The 18,327-nt window shown below is 41.4% G+C and overlaps 10 protein-coding genes across 10 annotated transcripts; 7 read left to right on the plus strand and 3 right to left on the minus strand.

Moving 5' to 3' along the window:
- Nucleotides 1-270: 270 nt before the first annotated feature.
- SAMD00019534_053660 (hypothetical protein) lies at nucleotides 271-1,608 on the minus strand (the record flags this gene model as incomplete). Its single annotated transcript, XM_012899837.1, has 3 exons — nucleotides 271-557; nucleotides 628-1,454; nucleotides 1,538-1,608. The coding sequence occupies 3 exons, from the start codon at nucleotides 1,606-1,608 to the stop codon at nucleotides 271-273; spliced, it is 1,185 nt and encodes a 394-aa protein (XP_012755291.1).
- A 107-nt stretch (nucleotides 1,609-1,715) lies between these two features.
- SAMD00019534_053670 (hypothetical protein) lies at nucleotides 1,716-3,893 on the minus strand (the record flags this gene model as incomplete). Its single annotated transcript, XM_012899838.1, has 5 exons — nucleotides 1,716-1,986; nucleotides 2,051-2,418; nucleotides 2,497-3,477; nucleotides 3,538-3,621; nucleotides 3,690-3,893. Coding segments are annotated over 5 exons (1,908 nt in total), but the record flags the coding sequence as incomplete, so codon positions are not given.
- Nucleotides 3,894-4,064: 171 nt separating this feature from the next.
- Nucleotides 4,065-6,043, plus strand: SAMD00019534_053680 (hypothetical protein; the record flags this gene model as incomplete). The annotated part of the gene is made up of 7 exons (XM_012899839.1): nucleotides 4,065-4,103; nucleotides 4,175-4,277; nucleotides 4,359-4,486; nucleotides 4,554-5,215; nucleotides 5,284-5,470; nucleotides 5,532-5,783; nucleotides 5,846-6,043. The coding sequence occupies 7 exons, from the start codon at nucleotides 4,065-4,067 to the stop codon at nucleotides 6,041-6,043; spliced, it is 1,569 nt and encodes a 522-aa protein (XP_012755293.1).
- A 245-nt stretch (nucleotides 6,044-6,288) lies between these two features.
- Nucleotides 6,289-7,299, plus strand: SAMD00019534_053690 (hypothetical protein; the record flags this gene model as incomplete). Its single annotated transcript, XM_012899840.1, has 1 exon — nucleotides 6,289-7,299. One exon carries the CDS (start codon nucleotides 6,289-6,291, stop codon nucleotides 7,297-7,299), a length of 1,011 nt encoding a protein of 336 aa, XP_012755294.1.
- A 1,145-nt stretch (nucleotides 7,300-8,444) lies between these two features.
- Nucleotides 8,445-9,356, plus strand: SAMD00019534_053700 (hypothetical protein; the record flags this gene model as incomplete). Its single annotated transcript, XM_012899841.1, has 1 exon — nucleotides 8,445-9,356. A coding segment is annotated over one exon (912 nt), but the record flags the coding sequence as incomplete, so codon positions are not given.
- Nucleotides 9,357-11,127: 1,771 nt separating this feature from the next.
- On the plus strand, nucleotides 11,128-11,802 carry SAMD00019534_053710 (hypothetical protein; the record flags this gene model as incomplete). Its single annotated transcript, XM_012899842.1, has 1 exon — nucleotides 11,128-11,802. One exon carries the CDS (start codon nucleotides 11,128-11,130, stop codon nucleotides 11,800-11,802), a length of 675 nt encoding a protein of 224 aa, XP_012755296.1.
- Nucleotides 11,803-11,980: 178 nt separating this feature from the next.
- SAMD00019534_053720 (hypothetical protein) lies at nucleotides 11,981-12,769 on the minus strand (the record flags this gene model as incomplete). Its single annotated transcript, XM_012899843.1, has 3 exons — nucleotides 11,981-12,034; nucleotides 12,115-12,457; nucleotides 12,534-12,769. 3 exons carry the CDS (start codon nucleotides 12,767-12,769, stop codon nucleotides 11,981-11,983), a joined length of 633 nt encoding a protein of 210 aa, XP_012755297.1.
- A 510-nt stretch (nucleotides 12,770-13,279) lies between these two features.
- SAMD00019534_053730 (hypothetical protein) lies at nucleotides 13,280-14,820 on the plus strand (the record flags this gene model as incomplete). The annotated part of the gene is made up of 3 exons (XM_012899844.1): nucleotides 13,280-13,804; nucleotides 13,895-14,602; nucleotides 14,683-14,820. Coding segments are annotated over 3 exons (1,371 nt in total), but the record flags the coding sequence as incomplete, so codon positions are not given.
- Nucleotides 14,821-15,341: 521 nt separating this feature from the next.
- SAMD00019534_053740 (hypothetical protein) lies at nucleotides 15,342-16,373 on the plus strand (the record flags this gene model as incomplete). The annotated part of the gene is made up of 3 exons (XM_012899845.1): nucleotides 15,342-15,650; nucleotides 15,726-15,952; nucleotides 16,016-16,373. The coding sequence occupies 3 exons, from the start codon at nucleotides 15,342-15,344 to the stop codon at nucleotides 16,371-16,373; spliced, it is 894 nt and encodes a 297-aa protein (XP_012755299.1).
- Nucleotides 16,374-16,404: 31 nt separating this feature from the next.
- On the plus strand, nucleotides 16,405-18,306 carry SAMD00019534_053750 (hypothetical protein; the record flags this gene model as incomplete). Its single annotated transcript, XM_012899846.1, has 3 exons — nucleotides 16,405-16,667; nucleotides 16,749-16,854; nucleotides 16,930-18,306. The coding sequence occupies 3 exons, from the start codon at nucleotides 16,405-16,407 to the stop codon at nucleotides 18,304-18,306; spliced, it is 1,746 nt and encodes a 581-aa protein (XP_012755300.1).
- Nucleotides 18,307-18,327: the final 21 nt, after the last annotated feature.

Here is an 18,327-nt window from a genome sequence, read left to right on the forward strand (position 1 = left end):
GTTTTTGTTGTTGTTGTTGTTGTTGTTGTTGTCATAGTACATTGTCAATATATAATATAATGAACAAGTGTACACTGACAATATTAATGCTCTTGCAACTATCTCTTTGTTCGTGAAGAACAATGGAAAAAGTGAGTAATGACCAATAGTTGACAACACAAAATAGAGTCTGGCAAACTTGACATTCTCCAAACATAATAAGCTGATTGATTGATGAATGTGTAAGTGGGATGGTTCCGTGTGATGATTGCTTGGCCAACCCGGGGTAACTTACGTAAGTGGGATGGTCACCATGATGATGGCCTTCTCATGTACATGCCATCCAAACATGTAGAAGGAGAAGCAACATTGAGTAACACCAAGTATGAAGGCTGTCATCTTGTTTGAGCGAACCACTCCACAAAGTGAAGGCAACAATGATAGCACTGTAATTGCCAAAGTGATGCCTGGTGTGATTGCTGGCAATATTACATGTGCTTGAGTATCACTTCCAACCAATCCACTTGTAAGCATACCCTGCTCACTAGTAATCTGCCATCCAAGATACTTGCTGCCAACTATAAAAAGTAGTGTGTTGGTTGATTGTTAGTTAGCGCGCGATTTACAATTGTAGTACAGCACACATACCAAAGAGAGACAGACGATCAATAAAGTTGTATAGTGACCAGAAGTTGGGCGCCCAGTATGCATGGCTTAGACCACGACCAAATGGGAAGAGACGTGAGATAAGTTGGGGTATCTGTTGGTAGATGATAAAGGGTCCTAGTGAGATTGCAAAGACTGCGAGTACAGACACACCCAATGCTATGAAGCGGGTAATGTTGAAGCTGGACAGACGTGCCGATGAGCCAAAGCAATAGTGTATCAAGAGGTAGACAAAGTATGCTGGTGCCAGGTACATGTAGATGTGTTTGAAGTTGAGCAATGTGGCAAAGACAATGCCACCAAGCAAGGGGTGTCCACTTGCCATGAAGTACAGTGATAGCAACATGATACCCTTGAGGAATCCATTGTACTGGAAATGAATGTGATCCACCATCAACAGTCCAGGGTTCAGTATCATGATGCCATACAAGATGAAGCTTGGATCTTGGTAGAATGGTGTTGTTGTTGTTGTTGGCTTGGAGGATGAGGAGGTGGAGGAGTGTGATGTGATCGAAGAACCGAGTGTCTTGGACAAGAGATAGGCTGACACAAGGAAGAGGAGGTCGGTGGTGATTACTGATAGACGTTGGAATACGATGGTCATTGGTGAATGATAGTTTAGGTTGTCTACTATGAGCATTTTGGCATCAAACAATGGTGCCACTCTTGAGAGTACATATTCAAACCATGCAAAGAATGGTGGATAGTCTAGTGTCCACTCAGAGGTGGCCTCAATATACCATTTAGACACTGGCAATGATGATGTGATTGCCAACCAATTGCGATGTACCTCAAAGTCTGTGCTATAACTAATGATTCATTCATTGTTTAATTGATTGAATGTGTTAGACATTGTCTTTGAGCTGACTCCTGATCAATCATGATGACCTACTATGATGGTATCAACAACAGTTTGATACTGGTGATAACCAGTGCCAAGTTGATGTATCTCATTGATATCATTTTGGAATGCAATCTAAATGAATGAATGATCAATCATGTGATTCATCAAAATGTATGATCTTCACAAAGTTTGGGAAGTGATGCTGAAGTTCAAGTTTGATTTATTATTGCCTCTGCTTCTTGTTATCGAGTTGTTCGTCTGGCTCCTGTTCCTTTCGTTTATGTGTCCTGGTCTCGGTAACTGGCTCCTTTGTAGATGGTGGTGCAACATCAATACTCTCGATGATTTCAACATCATCCAAATCAATCTTTTGATCTCCCACTTTGGCAGTTGTTGTTGTAGTTGTCGTGGTAGTAGTCTGGACAGCCTTCTCTTCACCTGGAACTGGTTGTTTGCCAGAGATATCGAACCACTTCTCCTCAGACTCGAACGTCTCACTATATATATGTGCGTGTGTCAGACAATCAATCAATCAATCAATCATATCACGATGTAACTTACCAATGACTGATCAAAATGGACACCTTAAAGTTCTGTAAATAATCCTCGACATTCAAGATGGTGTTGTCTGGCATCTTGTACTCTGCGATGATCTTCTGTTCCAGTTTGTTCCTTGCTTCAATCTCCTCTTTGGTCAAGTCTTCATCGCCACCTTCATAGAGAAGACTGGCGCCGACAGTCAGCATTGGATCGTGGAATGACAATGCCTTCTTCAATACATCATTCACGAGCTGTGCCAACGTTGTCTTGAGTGTGTTGATCTTGAGTGTGATGAACTTCTGCGAGCAAACATAGCAATCTGCCTTGGGTTTGTCCAACTCGGCTGGCAACAAAAGTCTCTTTCCTGATGGAACTTTGTAGAGGTAGGTCTGGGTGATGGATGGGTGGATGCATGCATCATTAGTAAGTTGTTTGATTGATTGTGATTGAGGTTGGTTGGGACTTACACTCCTGCATTGATCATAACGTCCACCCAATACTTTGAAAGCCTCCATGACGATGAGACCACTGATGATGGCATTGGTTGTGGCGATTGCAGGCACAATGTTGCCAGCCATTGCCTTGATGTCAAACTTGGACTTGGTAGGAATGCCAAAGATGTGTGAGCGGATGTTAGAAGCGGCCACGACAAAGTTGAGTGCCATGTCATCGTCCTTGTCCCATGTGAGGTGACCTTCTTGCTCGTTGCGCAGCTTGAGCTTGTTGATTGTGTCGATGAATAACTGCACGTTCTCCTTGAATGACAGGACGATCTGATCTTTGAGTGCCGTCTTCTTTTGTTGTGTCTGGGTGGACTGTGACTCGCCGTCGACCATCGTGTCAATGTTGGCCAGCAGTAGGGGGACGGGAGGTTTGCGCTCCTTCCACAGGTCGCCCATACGTGCCAATCGATCGATATCAGTGTGGAACAACTTGTGGAAGACCCATTGATGGTAGCCCTTGGCTTGCTCCTGAGGCAGGAGCTCGTCTCTAATCGCTGTTCCGGTGGCCACGTCGCCCTCGACCACGTTGTCGCTCATGTCTGTGACGGCGTTGGTGTCGTCGGGCACACCAAACAGACGACCAAACAACATCTTGGCCCAGACGATGCAGTGGATGGGTGCCGAAGGGTTTGATCGGATGGTGCATACGGCAAACTCCTTTGGTGGCACCTTTGGCGTGCACTCAAAGCACTCAGTGAGTCCCTTGCGAATCACCGTCACCTGGCCCAAGTATCCAGCGGTGCCACTCTCAATCAGAGGCACATTGACTGACAGACACACACGATTGACATGACGACGAGCTGACAGATTGTCCAAAGCATTCATAACAAGATCAAACTGTTCAAAGTAGTTTGGTCCAAACTCTGTCGTCTTAATATCCGCATGATGAGCAATAATCGATACATCATCACTGTTGGCGTATTTCAACACTGATTCTCTTGCGATCTATTCATTCATTCATTGTGTTAGAGCATGACTGTTGCAACCTGAGTGATATTGACATACCTTTGCCTTTGACATTCCAATATGATGCTTTCTAAACAAGAACTGTCTGTTTAGATTGCTCAGATCGATTGTGTCCAAGTCAATCTGTTGTGATGAATGATTGAATGTTAGCTCGATGTCCATCACTTGGATCGAGAGTTGGTATACATTACAATATGTATATCTTTGAAGCCTGATAGAACTAGATTCTTCAGTAGCTCACATCCAATGCCACCAGCACCAACGACCAACACCTTTGCTGATCTAACCTTTGCAAAGGTATCACTGCCCAGAGCATTATTCAAATGTTGATGTCTTGTATCAACAGTAGCAGCAGCAGAAGCAGGAGTAGTAGTAGACATGTCTGTATCCGCCATTTTCTCTATCTATCTCTATCTTTGTTTTTTTAGTCGTTAGTGCTGTAGTTCAAATGAAATGGATGAACTGATCAGATGTGTGTGAAGTTAGAAGAATTTGACTTTGCTTTACAACAACAACAAACAGATAAGAGTCGTGTCGAACACGAATGTTTACATCACTCTTCAAAAATGATACACGCCAACAATGTTAACAACATAAAGAATAAGGTATTGATAAGTCAAAGTCCAAGATACTGATATCAAGTACTTACTTATACCATGTCATTGTCATTATCTAGACTTACAAATATACACCAATTGCAGATTTGGTACATGATGTACAATGCAATATCTATGCATTCGTGATTAGAACTTCACCTGCCAAACCAACACAAGGAACAGGTATGATCATAACTGTTGGTTTAATTGAATTGTTGATTCGTCTTGAGTAACTAACAACATCATCATTATCATCAAACACAGACAAATGCGTTAGCCTTGTGGTGGGCGACTCACCAGATCACAAGGTCAATGTCAACCTATTCTTTCGCAACTACTTTGATCCTGCAGTACTAAAGGATGGAACAATAGTCAGACTTCATAGGGCGAGGGTATGTTCATTCATACTCAATCAATCAATCAACCATTCATTGACCCGACGACAACCAAACCATCTAGATTAACAAGGAGTACAGCTCATTGACAGCATTTGGTAACATGGATGATAGTCACAATCACTTTACAATGGTGTATATTCCTGGTGTTGAACGCGATCCTATCCATCCCGTCAGCAGAACAAACTCGTACACATTCACTGCCATTGACGAGGCCCACATCAGACGCTTGAGAGAGATTTGGCGCGAATGCAAGCACATGTTCCTGGCAGCGGACAATATCCCACAGACAGTGGCTGGTGGTGTTGGAGGTGGTGCAAGGGCAATGGGTAGTAGTGTGGCCGCTGGTCCCATTGTCAATCGCACTGCATTGGGCGACATCACCATCAACTCTGGTCTGATCAATGTGGTGGCTCGTGTACTTTCCAAGGATCACATACTGGGCATCAATGGCAAATGCATGAAGCTGCTCCTGTGGGATGGCAGTGGCGAGGGCTATGAGTTCCTAAGGAACACCAGAGAGGGCCATCGTCTGGGTGTCACGCTCACCCTGTTGTCATGGGAGAACATCCACTTCACAGGCATGGACAGTCTCTCTGACGAGTGGATCATGGTTCGCAAGGTTCGACCAAACATCTACAATCATCAAATGGAGCTCAAGATGAACAAAGAATCAATATTCACTATACTCGAACCAAACAATCCAATTGTACAACAGATACAAGGGTATGTATGAAGGAAGGGCAAGAGTCTTGTAACATGTACACTCATACTAACCTCCAATCAATCAACAGCTACCACTCAGCAAGAGTTGCTGACTATACTAGACAAATTGGAAGATATGCACAATCATCATCAGACATGGATGTTGACAGCAACAACAACAATATTAGATTGGTACCACTTCAGACTCTAACAGAGATCAAGTATCCAAGCAAGCCAATCACAAACATCAGTCAAATAATATCTCCAGATGCAAAGGTGAGTGATTAATAATTGATCAACCAAACATAATGATTAACAATCAATTAATCCAAACCAGGTACCATGCAAGTACAAGATATTGGCCAAACTGATACAACACATTCCAATGAATGTTCAACAGATTACAAGACCTTATTGTGATGAATGCAAGTCATTCTTTGACACACAGTTCCCTTCACATATGATCGATTCGGTGAGCAACTGTCCACTCTGCAAGAAACAAAACACCATCCAAATGGCATACGTCATGAAGCTTATCCTAGAAGATGAAACTGGTACCATTCCATTGATACTCTTTGGACAACATGCTGTGAGTATATCAATCAAACATCCACAATCAAACCAATATATCTAACACATATATTTATTCAGGATGAGTTCTTTGGAGCACCTGCTGAGAACTTGTACACGGACAAGGCAGCACTATTACAGTTGGAATCAAAGATTGCAACACTCAAGAATGGATCAGCATTCTATTGTTGTCTGGTATCATACTATGTCAACAATGAGCCACTTCCAGAGAATGTCAGGTATCAAATATTCGATACAAGGATACATAAAACTGTCTGACGAGTCTGCCGCACATGTCCTCCATCACACCCGTTTGAAATATTTGAATTCAAAAATTTGAACAAGGCGCCACAACATTTTCAAACTGTTTTTATATTTAACGGTTGATTTGATCAACACCACACTCAGTCGCGTTGTTGTCCATTGTGTATCATACTATAGTTTGTTAGTTGTTAACTCAATATATTACATATACACACATAACTTATTAGGAGTGAGCAAGGAGGACCAGCCATCCATTCATTATGCAACAACAACAACAACAAAGACAGAACAATAGACAACATATTATACATTACAATAACGATAACATTGTGTCAAATATGATGGAGCTTGGATTCACATTCTTTGAGCTCACGGGTTATTCATTGATAACGTTCTACGACGTGGTAGTAGCGTTCCCCGATCAATTCAACAGATACATCAGACGTAGAAATGGTATCTTTCAAAGAATATCCATGTCACTCAGACGTAGTTGGAGCACACCCAAGCTAAGCAACAGTAGCAAGTACTACAACAGCAGCAGCACCAGCACTGGAAGTATCATCAACGATACTGCCTACTCCTTCAACATTCCTGTATCATCCTCTACACCATCAATCCCTACCACCACCGCCACATCAACACCAACTGTAGTATTATCCCCTCCAACATCAACGTCCACAACAACAACAACAACAACAACAGTTGGTGCACCTGGAACTGAAAAGGTTAAGAACTTGGAGAATGAGTTGTCCAGATTGCGTGAGGAGATTGCAAGAATAATGTCAACGACAAACAGTGGAATGGCTCCAGCCGCCGCAGCGGCACCTGGCAAGGCTTGCCCACCTCCACCCCCACCCCCCTTGCCACCAATGTACAAGCCCACCAACTTTAAGATGCAAAAGACTGCAGAGGGCGTGATCAGATCCAGTCAGATGCCAGCCGGCACACCAACCAAGCAGGCTCTGTCCATCGGTGACCTTTTGAGATCGGGCCAGAAGGTGACCCTGAAGAAGTCAGACATCATTCGTTCGCCAGGTGGCACTCCCGTGCGTGACATCACCAACCAGCAAAAGTCAGTGCTCTCTACACAGGACTTTATCGCAGTTGCTCTCAAGAACAAGTTCAAGAACGTCGTCCACCAAGAATCACCAGAGAGACGTCCCAGCACCAAGTCCGCCACCAAAAAGGGCAATGACGACTCCTTCTTCTCAGACTCTGACAATGAGTTTGATGCATTTGATGACAAGGAGAACAGAACTATGGTGATCTAAAAGTCCTACCACTACAACTACTCAACACATACTCAACCAATCAAATTCAATCAATCAATCACATTCAATCAATCATACCAACCAATCAACCAACTTCCCAATAGGTTTGAAGCCTTTTAGAGGACACATACTTAAGGCATTCCCATGCCATACCCAATGCCATAAAGATCATTATTCCATTTCATGTCACCTTGGCCTTCCCCCTTTCCTCCCCTCCTCCATTCTTGCATTCCAGTTTCGAAGTGAGCACTATGCTTCTGACTCTTGAGAATATTAATGTAAGGTAACTTGGCATATATTGACTGGATGTTCAAATCAATCAATCAATCAAATCTTCGGTCGTCGACATGTGTTAGTTATTTATATCTAAAATGACATTTCTTCAAGATGAACGTTTGAGTGTGTGTACGTTTTATAATAATATTGATTGTCAACAGGTATGGCGACTATGATTGTGTGCTTCATGATCATTGGTGGTGAATTGGTGTCTTTTGATCATCAAATTGGTGTGTGTGTTTTGCTGTGTGTCATTTGCATGCAATGGTACTCACCCCTTCAATATTCCAATCATTTAGATGAGTTTCTGAGTGTTAGTGTTGTGTTTGATGACTTGTATTGCTATGAACATAGTTATGTCGAGTGTTGTGTGTGTATGAGTGTATGAATGAATGTGTGATTGATTAAACATAGTATTGGGTATAAATTTAATAAAGGGGCACTGTAAGTGTGTGTATTTTATGATCCGCCAACTACATCGCCAGAACCATCACCACCTCCATCCATAACCTTTCATACACAACTATCAGAATTTGTCAACATGGAGTGTGATTCTGTCTGTTGTATGGATTGATTGCCTGAATGACACAAGTTATAGAGTTCTAGGACGTCCAATTTCCTGTGTCACTTGACACAAGTTATTAATACATCATCTCAATCACTAATTGTTTGAACATTCATTCAATCAAACAAACAAAAAGTACTACATCCAACTCCTACAAGTACAAATACTATTGTAATTTTCCAATATTATCGTTTTGTTTGTTAAATAAATCAATCAATCAATCTACATATTATATATATTCTTAATTTAATAATCCACCAATTATATTATTACAAATAATAATTTATAACAATATCTAATAATAATGGGAAACTCATCATCTAAGAAACTTAGAAGGAAGAACTCAAAAGTTGAGGTCACCCCAGAGTTTGAGAGATCTGGTCCAAGGTTCATAGCAGAGTCCAATCCTTCTGCATTGACATCTTCATCACCTGCACATATCAGACAAACCACACCAACAACGACAACAGTACAAGTTGATTCAGAATCAAACAAAAATAATAATAATAATAATATAAAGATTGAAGTCTCTTCAGTAACACCTCCAACTCAATCAACACCAACAATAACATCAACTCCAACAATATTAGTTGTCTCTGACAATTCTAGTTCAGATGCACCAACAAACAACATTAATAATATTCAATTAAATCAATCTGCACCAATGATCATTGTTGAAGATGATTGTGGATCAAGATCAACAACTGAATGTACAATCAATAATAATAACAATCTTCTGATGCCTGGTGGACACACTTCTCTCAGTCAATCATTGCAGACACCAAAGTCGGGCTCAACACTTGGTGCCAGTTTGGAACCAGGCATCATGAATAGAAAGATGACATTTACCAGAAAGAGATCAACAAAGGTTATTCAATTGAATGAGCATCTAAGCAAGAGTGCTGGTGACCTACCTACAGTGTCAGCAGATGAGAGACCACGTGCATCAACTACAAAGTCTTCATCTTCCAACCCTGTGGATATATCAAGGAAGAGATCATACACCAATGGTCCAAGAAGAAAGGCTACCATCAGTAACATCAACTTCAAGGAGAAGGACATTGTATTGGATGATGTGCCAGACAAGAATATTGTAGATCAAGGCCAGAGAAAGGGTAAACTGACACGTAGTCTCACCAACATTGGCCAGACAATCACTCGAGAGGTTGGAAACGTCTTCCATGCCTCTGGTCAATATGGTTCTTCTTACTTTATCTAAATATGGCATATTCGAGCAACATCTACTCCTCATTCTCCTCCTCATTATTTTTATCCATACATACATTATTATTTGTATTAATAAACATACATATATATTTATATACATCAACTTGAGAAAAATCAGATCAAATGATATATCACATCAAATCACATCTATATCTTTTAGATATTGAATCAATCAAATAGACAATCCTTACCAATTTGGGAGTTAGGCGAGTATTGGTAACAACAACCAAGGTTCCACGAGAATGAGCTGCGGCCAATCTCGAGTCCGTATCATTTAATTAATTAACCTCCTTTAACTGTTTTGTTTTATCTCTCTCAATTTGGTGCATAGGCAAATATGTAATTGATTGATTGATCTATAGGTATATATCTATTTAACACCCACCACTTAAGTAAGTGGGAAGCCAGCTCATCATCAACATCATTATTATCATCATGTATTTGAGAATAATGGCCTGAGCGTGTGAGTGCTTGAGTGTGATATTGATTGAGTGATGAGGAGTTTGATGGATGGACCATGATCATCACCCCACGTATAACAGCTGATAACTGTGTGACAAATATAATTGATTACATCAGTTCATAAATACTTGAATGACGCCTCGACATTGGAGTGTTTATAAATGTTTGGGGAACTGATACATATCAGCTGACAGTTGTTTATTGATTCAATTCCAAACCCAGGTCCAAATTGTCAAGGAATTCAAACTACTCTAATCCACTCTATATATATTAACAAATTCAATCCAGTCAACTAATCATTATTACCTGTATAATAATAATAATAATATTTATTTAACCTTGTTGTATATTAGATTTATTTATATATATATAAAATATTTATTCATACCCTCCACCCTTGTACTCTTTTAATTCAAGGTAAGTTCATAATGACAATATGTTGTTGATGGTTATGATTGTTCGTTTGTGACCCATCGATGTCCAACATCCCTCACCAACAACAATCACAACTTCAAACCAAAGATGTCAAGTTCCAAATGCCCTTCCACCTCGTTGTCCAATACACACATACTCCACTACCTCACCCAAACACAATCTCATCACTTAATCTCACACTCGTACTTGTAGTCAGTTATATATATCTCAATCACACAATCACACACATATATACGATGTCATATTCGAACATTAATAAATGACAAACAATGGATGGGATTGATGATGTTTGAACGAGTTGTGGTGGATTGATAGAGTCGACCAAACCAACATATTGTATTACCAACACTACTCCATGACCTATGGAAGTATATGTCAATTGATTGATTGATTGACAATCATGTGCTCTAACTGTTTCCTTTCCTTGATGAAAGGACACATGATCATGGATGGGGCAGTAGGTCAGTACTGACCGACTCAGAATGATTGATTGATGGTTGACAAGATGTGATATACACAATATTAATTAGTTGTTATAACAATGGTTACATATTAATTAACACTACTCCAATCCAATCAAATTCTATCAAACTATTTATTTATTAGATAATCATAAAATATATATTTATTTATTAATAATAATAATAATGGAATCAATTGAAGAAATACCAATCACTCATCCATTCATTAATTCACAACCAACTGATGAATGTCAACAATCAAAGGAGACCACTGGATGGATGTCAATTGATAACTCAGAGGCACCAAACAAATATATACAATATGTAGACCAGGTTACAAAGGAGGACCAGATCATAGCTCATACTAAATATTCAACCAAACAACTTCGTTTGGATACTGGTATGAAGGTGATTGATGTTGGATGTGGAGCCGGAAAGGACCTCTCACGTCTGGAATCAATGGTCGAGAGCATAGGCGAGGTGGTCGGATTGGACATCTCCAAGGAGATGGTCGAGTGTGCCAACGCAAGAATGAGTAGCCTACCCAATGTGTCGGTCCTGTGTGCCAACGCCACTGCCATACCATTCGCCGAAGACTACTTTGATGCCTGTCGATGTGAGAGACTGCTACAACATGTGCCACAGCCATCCGAAGTCATCGAGGAGATGGTACGAGTGACAAAGACTGGTGGAAGGATATCGATCACAGACATTGACTGGTGGTCATCAACAATCTCCATGGAGACCGAGTCGGGTGAGCGCATCAACAATGCAATCACCAGGGGTGTCGTCTTCAATCCAAACCCTTCGGTCGGACGCCACATCAGAGCGCACATGTCCAGGACCAAGAAGATAGTGGAGCTCGACATGTTTGCGCAGTGTCTGTTTACCGACACACTGGCACAAGCTGATGAGCTGCTGTGGCTTGGTGAGCGAGGCAAGATGGCCGTCCAACAAAACGTGATTAGTGAGGACGACTACATTCTGTGGCGTCAAGAGCTCGAGAAGATGGAGGAGGAAGGTAGCTTTGTCTTCACCATCAATCTGTACACTGTTAGTGGTACGATCAGCAAGTGATCGATCGACCCGTCTCGCTCATCATATCATTCATTCATACAAACATCGCCATATTTATAGCTCTCCCCTGCATGGGAGGGCACACTCTGTACCAATAAACTATGTCCTCTAGGAGGACACTATTGACTCGATATACTCGTCCTTATGTGTGTCCTCTCTGTCTTTATACTTTATTCGCTTAATCGTCTTCGTCTGGTTCATCTCTCTCTCTAAACCTGCCACTCTTGCCATTCTATGATTGAGTGAATGAATGAATGAATGAGTGAGAACAATGATCATGTATATGTACATGAGTACTGCAGACTAACTTACATTCTCTCTGCTCTGACTCTTCTTTGAGCCATCGTCGACATCGTCATCACGAACACGCTTCTTGAATTGTGGTTGTTGTTGAGGAGGTGCCGCTTGAGCGGCCTGTTGATCATACTCTGGTACACCATGTTCGATCTCGACCAGTTTCTGCTTGCCATAGCCTCCACGACCTGGGTCATAATCTGTTCTGTACTCATCACGCACCTGACCACCGCTAACACCTCTTCCATACTGTCTTCCCTCCTTGAAACCATAGTCCCAATCGCAACGAATCAACCTATCGTCCAACTTTGTTCCATTAATATACTTTATACAATCTGCTGCATCCTCTTTAGAATAGTATCTATGTATTGATTGATCGTGATTGAGTGAATGAGTAAGTTAAGCAAGGGAATGAGATGTTGACGTGATGATCATACTCTACAAAGCAGAAGCCACAGGGAGTCTTTTGTATTCTGTCCAAACCCATGACTATCTTCTTGACCTCTCCACACTTTGAGAAGAGTTCATAGAGTTGCTCTTCGGTTGTGTAGAATGAGAGGAATCCTACATAGACTGTTGTAGACACTTCGATGGCAATCTTGAACTCATCGTGTGACATACCAGACTTCTTATCAAAGTATAATGGTTGTGGTATAGTATATAGGTCTGTCATTGTTCCAATCTATTTATATATTATATATCTCTCTCTTTTATAACAAATAAATTGTATCACTTTCAAACAAAATGTGTGTTCAAAGACGAAGATCGCATTTCATCATGACGATCAATTTGGAACACGTATTAGAATGTGACAAATACACAATGTTTCATTCATTCATTCATTGATCATTCAGATAAGATAAGTGACATTGCACACAGATAATAAGTATCAAGATATATAGTAGATATCTATCTTATTTGTTCTTGTGAGAACACAGATTACTTTGTAGAAGGTCATGAAACTTCTAAGTCTTTTGATTTGAACAAAAATTAACAAATCAGAACCTGGTGCAGGTGGGAAGAGATGGTATCCTGGACCAACAATCGTTTGGTGGTCTGCCCAACCATTTACGATGTTTGATTGTACAATCAAGCAAGACAAGTGACAAACACATCTACAAATAATAGAAATATATATATTACTTATAAGTCAAGATTAGACAAGACAAGGATACTAGACTAGATAATAATGATATATGATGTTATAGTGGTTGGTGCAGGTGCAGCTGGATTACATTGTTCTAGACTGTTAAAGAATGTTGGATACTCTGTATTGACATTGGAGGCCAATAGTATTATTGGTGGTAGAACACGTGTAAATACTACATTCACTCAATGGCCTGTTGAATTGGGCGGTGAAATGATACATGGTGCAGATACACTATATTATAATATGGCAAAGGAGCAGGGTTGGGAGACGTTTGAAGTGTTCCCCGAGACACTGTTCCATGATGAAGAAGGCAGGAACTGCACATACTTCTATCTGGGTCGTGAACGACGTCTTGTCAGTCAGGACCAGATCGATGATGACATGATCAAGTGTTTCACAGAGTTGGAGGCATTGTCCGACATCACACCATTGCCACCCAAGCACATCAACCTCATGCAACATCTTGCCTCTAAAGGTGTACCTTTCCGTGCCATTGGTCTTGCCGATGCTGTCTACTCAAAGACCTGGGGTACAAACCTTGATCGAATTGGACTTAGAGTATGTTACCCTTGCTCTTGCCCTTGCCCTACCCTTGCCCTTGCCCTTGCCCTAACCCTTACCCTTACCCCTCCCTACTCCCATTTGTAGCAAGCATGCATTGAGGACAAGAAGGCACATTTGGAACCGAGGAACTTCAAGTTGCAAAAGTCATCAAAGGTACTTGTGGACTATTTATCAAAGGATCTGGAAATAAGGACAAATTGGAGGGTCAAGTCAATTGACTACACTGGTAGTGTTACAAGTATCTCTTCGTATGATGGACAGGTCGTCCAGGGAAAGAAGGTGGCTGTTTGTGTTCCACTCACTGTGCTCAAGGAGAAGGATATCAAGTTCGAACCAGAGCTGCCAAGAGAGAAGAATGACGCTCTGGAGGTCATGCAAATGGATGGAGGCATGAAGATATTGCTAAAGTTCAAGGAGAAGTTCTGGTCGCAGAATCTGGAGCTCGTGCTCTGTGCCGATAGTCCCGTGCCCCAGGTCTGGATGGATGGCGCACCAAAGCGTCCTGTTCCAGCTGGATCACCAGCAGAGTTTGTAGCCGTCGGATTCATCACTGGAGACCAGGCACGCTCAATGGCTGCACTGCCAGAGGCCAAGGCAGTCCGTGCATTCCTCGACCAACTTGATGCAATGTTTGGCGTTGTTGGCAACTGGACACCAGCCAGCCAAAACTACATTGGACACTTTGTTTACGACTGGCAGAAGAACCCATTCGTACGTGGTGCCTACTCCTTCCCATGTGTCATCCCAGCCGACTCACCAGTTCAAGATGAACCCAACTTAATCTTGGCCAAGGTGAGTGGATGACCAATCATTTTTTTTCAWTTCTCGCCCATTATCTAACACACGTCATCATCATCGTCACCACAATGCAGAGAGTTTCCGACAAGATATTCTTTGCGGGAGAGGCCACGGCCACTCAGTTCGAGATGGCAACGATCAATGGTGCACTTCAGACTGGCAAGAGAGCATTCGAAGAGGTTGAACAATCTCTCAAGTTGGGATCTTCCAAGCTTTGAACGAATCATTGTGCGTCGAGGCGTGGAGTTGGAGTGATGTGAAAGTTTACATTCCGGAATGTGATCATCACCTGATCGCCTTCCCCCCGGGTTGGTTCGAACCATTCATGAGTTAGCGCCAGCCAAACCCACAACACACACACATCATAGAGAGAATAGATCTGATAGAATGGCCAACGTACATGCGTTCATTCATTCATTCATCATGATCACACACACACAACTCTGGGTCTTTCCATGACGTCTCGTGAGTGTGTTGTGTTTGTTTGAAACAAATAAATCTTATCATGAAGCACACCTCCACAACATTGGCGCTACATTACAACAAACAAATATAACTGTATATTTTATTATTATTATTACTATTACTACGCTACATTACACTACATTACAACAATAACAATCAATAGTTTGATAACCAGCATAGGAACAACAACAACAACAACAGTCGACCACGAATAACAACTTCCGCAGGGACTGAGACAGCCACTGCAACGACGAGAGAGAGAGGAAATATGGAGAAGTACTCTATGATCAAACAGATTGGTAGTGGTTCATATGGCGATGTGTTTCTAGTACGTAATAATGTGGATAAGAAGCAATACGTTCAAAAGAGGATCTTCTTGAAGGAGGGCGAGAAACAGACCAAAGAGACGATGCAAGAGGTTAGACTACTCTCTGATCTACGTCATCCAAACATCGTTGAATTCTACGAGTCCTTCCTCCATGACAAACAACATCTATGCATAATAATGGCCTTTTGTGAAGGTGGCGATCTCTTCTCTACACTAAAGGCACGCAACAAAGATCACTTGGATGAACGTGTATGTATTATGTTGGGTTGTCAACGATGAGTTGACCCTTGACACATTGACTAATCATGTTATATATATATATAGCAAGTACTTGATTGGTTCGTACAGATATCATTGGCATTGTTGTATATGCATCAGAAGAAGGTTATACATAGGGATCTAAAGACACAGAATATATTCTTGACAAAGAGAGGCATTGTAAAGTTGGGTGACTTTGGTATATCACGAGTACTGGACAGCTCAATGGACATGGCAAAGACAATGATCGGTACACCATACTATATGAGTCCAGAGGTGTTTGAGAACAAAGCGTAAGTACCTCACCTCCTCAATATTACGTCATGATATTAACATTGAATGAATGAATGGAATAGGTATGACTTCAAGTCTGATGTATGGTCATTGGGATGCTGTCTGTATGAGATGTTGATGTTGAAGCATGCATTCGATGCAAAGGAGATGCCATCACTCATATACAAAGTACTCAAGGATGAACCAATACCAATATCCAATCATTACTCTGAGAATATACGTAACTTGGTATCATACCTCCTAGAGAAACAACCAAATAGGAGACCATCAATGGCTGAGGTCTTCCAACTACCATTCATCAGACAACATATGCAGTACTCTCTAAAGACAAACTTTTCAAAGTATGACCTTATCAAGACGATGACAATGATGATGATGGAGAAAGAGAGAGAGAGCAGTTCTAACACACACGGAACATAGGGTACCTACACAAACACCTAGACATGCTAGTATGAGTAATTTGAATGATAAGAAGAATCAGTTGGTGGCGATGAAACAACCAAAGCTAAACAATATTAGTAGTAATCTATTGGAGATACCTTCATCAGCGATGCCATCATCATCTTCATCATCATCTCCTTCACTATCTTCACATGGTGCAGCAGCGAATCAGAAGCGACAACAACAAGCCAATAGGGAAAGAATCGAACTTTCCAATGAGTTTGATCAGCAACTGGATGACAACAAGTCTCGTCCACAACTCTCAAACGAAATGTATATATTCAACAAGTCATCCGATGCTAATGACAATCAATCACTTTATATATATGATCCAATTCCAAACAACAACAACAGTAGTAGTAACAGCAATAGTAGTAGTACCAGTAGCAGTAACAATAGTAGTAGTAGCAGTAGTAATAATACAAGTTCAACATCACTTCGAAGTTGGATGAGACCAAAGGTATATAATGTTGATCCATCGGCTGCAGTAGGATTATATAATTGAACTAACACATACATATCATGTTGAATTCAGACATCATACTCATATGATACAATGAACGACTTGACACAGACAATGTCAAGACAGCGACGGGGCTCACTTGGAACGAATGAGCAACCAACAAAGGATAGAAAGAATTTGATCAAAGATATAAGACCAACATCAAGTCCCAAAGAAGATTCACCAGATGTAATAAGACTCTATGATAGAAGATTCCCAAGAGCACCACTTGTTCATGATGACGATAACAACAATAACAACAATAACAACAACAACAACAACAACAACAACAACAACAGTGGCAATGGAAGTGGACCTAGTCATATCAATGTATCATACAGCAATTTCTTCCCAGACACACCTCCTCAGAAGCCAGTCCTATTACATTTGGCCAGACCAAAGACAGCGGTTTCCAGACCGGCTGAACGCGAGACTAGAGAGAGAAAGCTATCATTCGACTCTGATCGTTTACAGATTGATCTCTTTATCAACAATGATCTTCATAATCTTGACCTCAACAACAATAGCAACATTAACAATGTTCACCAAGGTGGAGGACTGTACATCAACACTGGAGTCAATAGTATCAGTAGCAGTGGTGGTATATTCAACAACAACAATGGCAATGTGATCAACAACAGTGGAGTCATGGGTCCAAGCAATCAGAACCCCAACAACATGAAGCTATCTGTCAGCAGTCCACAGTTACCATGCTATGAGCGAAACCAGGACCAGGTGGAGCTCAAGAACGAGGGCAGACAGTTGGTCAAGGAGTTCCGCAAGAGCTCAAAGAGGTTGGAACTGATAGCAAGCTCATTGGACCAGCTCGATCAGTTCGATCAGGACGAGCGTAACGAACGCGACTTTGATGCTGTCGTCGAACTATTCAATTCATACATTGGCAACAGTCCAGAGGTACGATCACCAGTGTTGGGCAACAGTGGCAACAATCTACATATACATACGCACAACATCAACAGGAGCAATAGTGGGATGAACAGTCCGAGGGATCATGGCAACAGCAACAACAGTAGCAGCAGCAGCATTAGCAATCTCAGCTACAGTTCAGGCAGCTATGATAGTAGTGATGATGTCGTCACCGACGTTGTAGCCAACAGTAGCAATCACAAGAGAAGCATAAGTGTTAGCAATGAACACAAAAGTGGCGGCAGCAACAACAACAACGAAGACCTTGATCATACCAAGATTGAAGCACTCAGATCTCATTGCATTGCAGCGTTGGGAGAGAGTGTGTTCCAGGCACTGTACGAATACTCCAAGAATGGTGGACAACAAAACATCAACAACTCCTACAAGGATATTCCCAACAAGAGGGCGTACCTACCATTGATCCATCAGATACTATTGTTTGAAGAGGTATCTTCACGTCAATATGGTATACAGTCCTGACTGACGACACATCATGGATAG

The sequence above is a fragment of the Acytostelium subglobosum genome, assembly GCF_000787575.1.
Source record: "Acytostelium subglobosum LB1 DNA, scaffold: scaffold9, whole genome shotgun sequence".
NCBI lineage: Eukaryota > Evosea > Eumycetozoa > Acytosteliales > Acytosteliaceae > Acytostelium > Acytostelium subglobosum.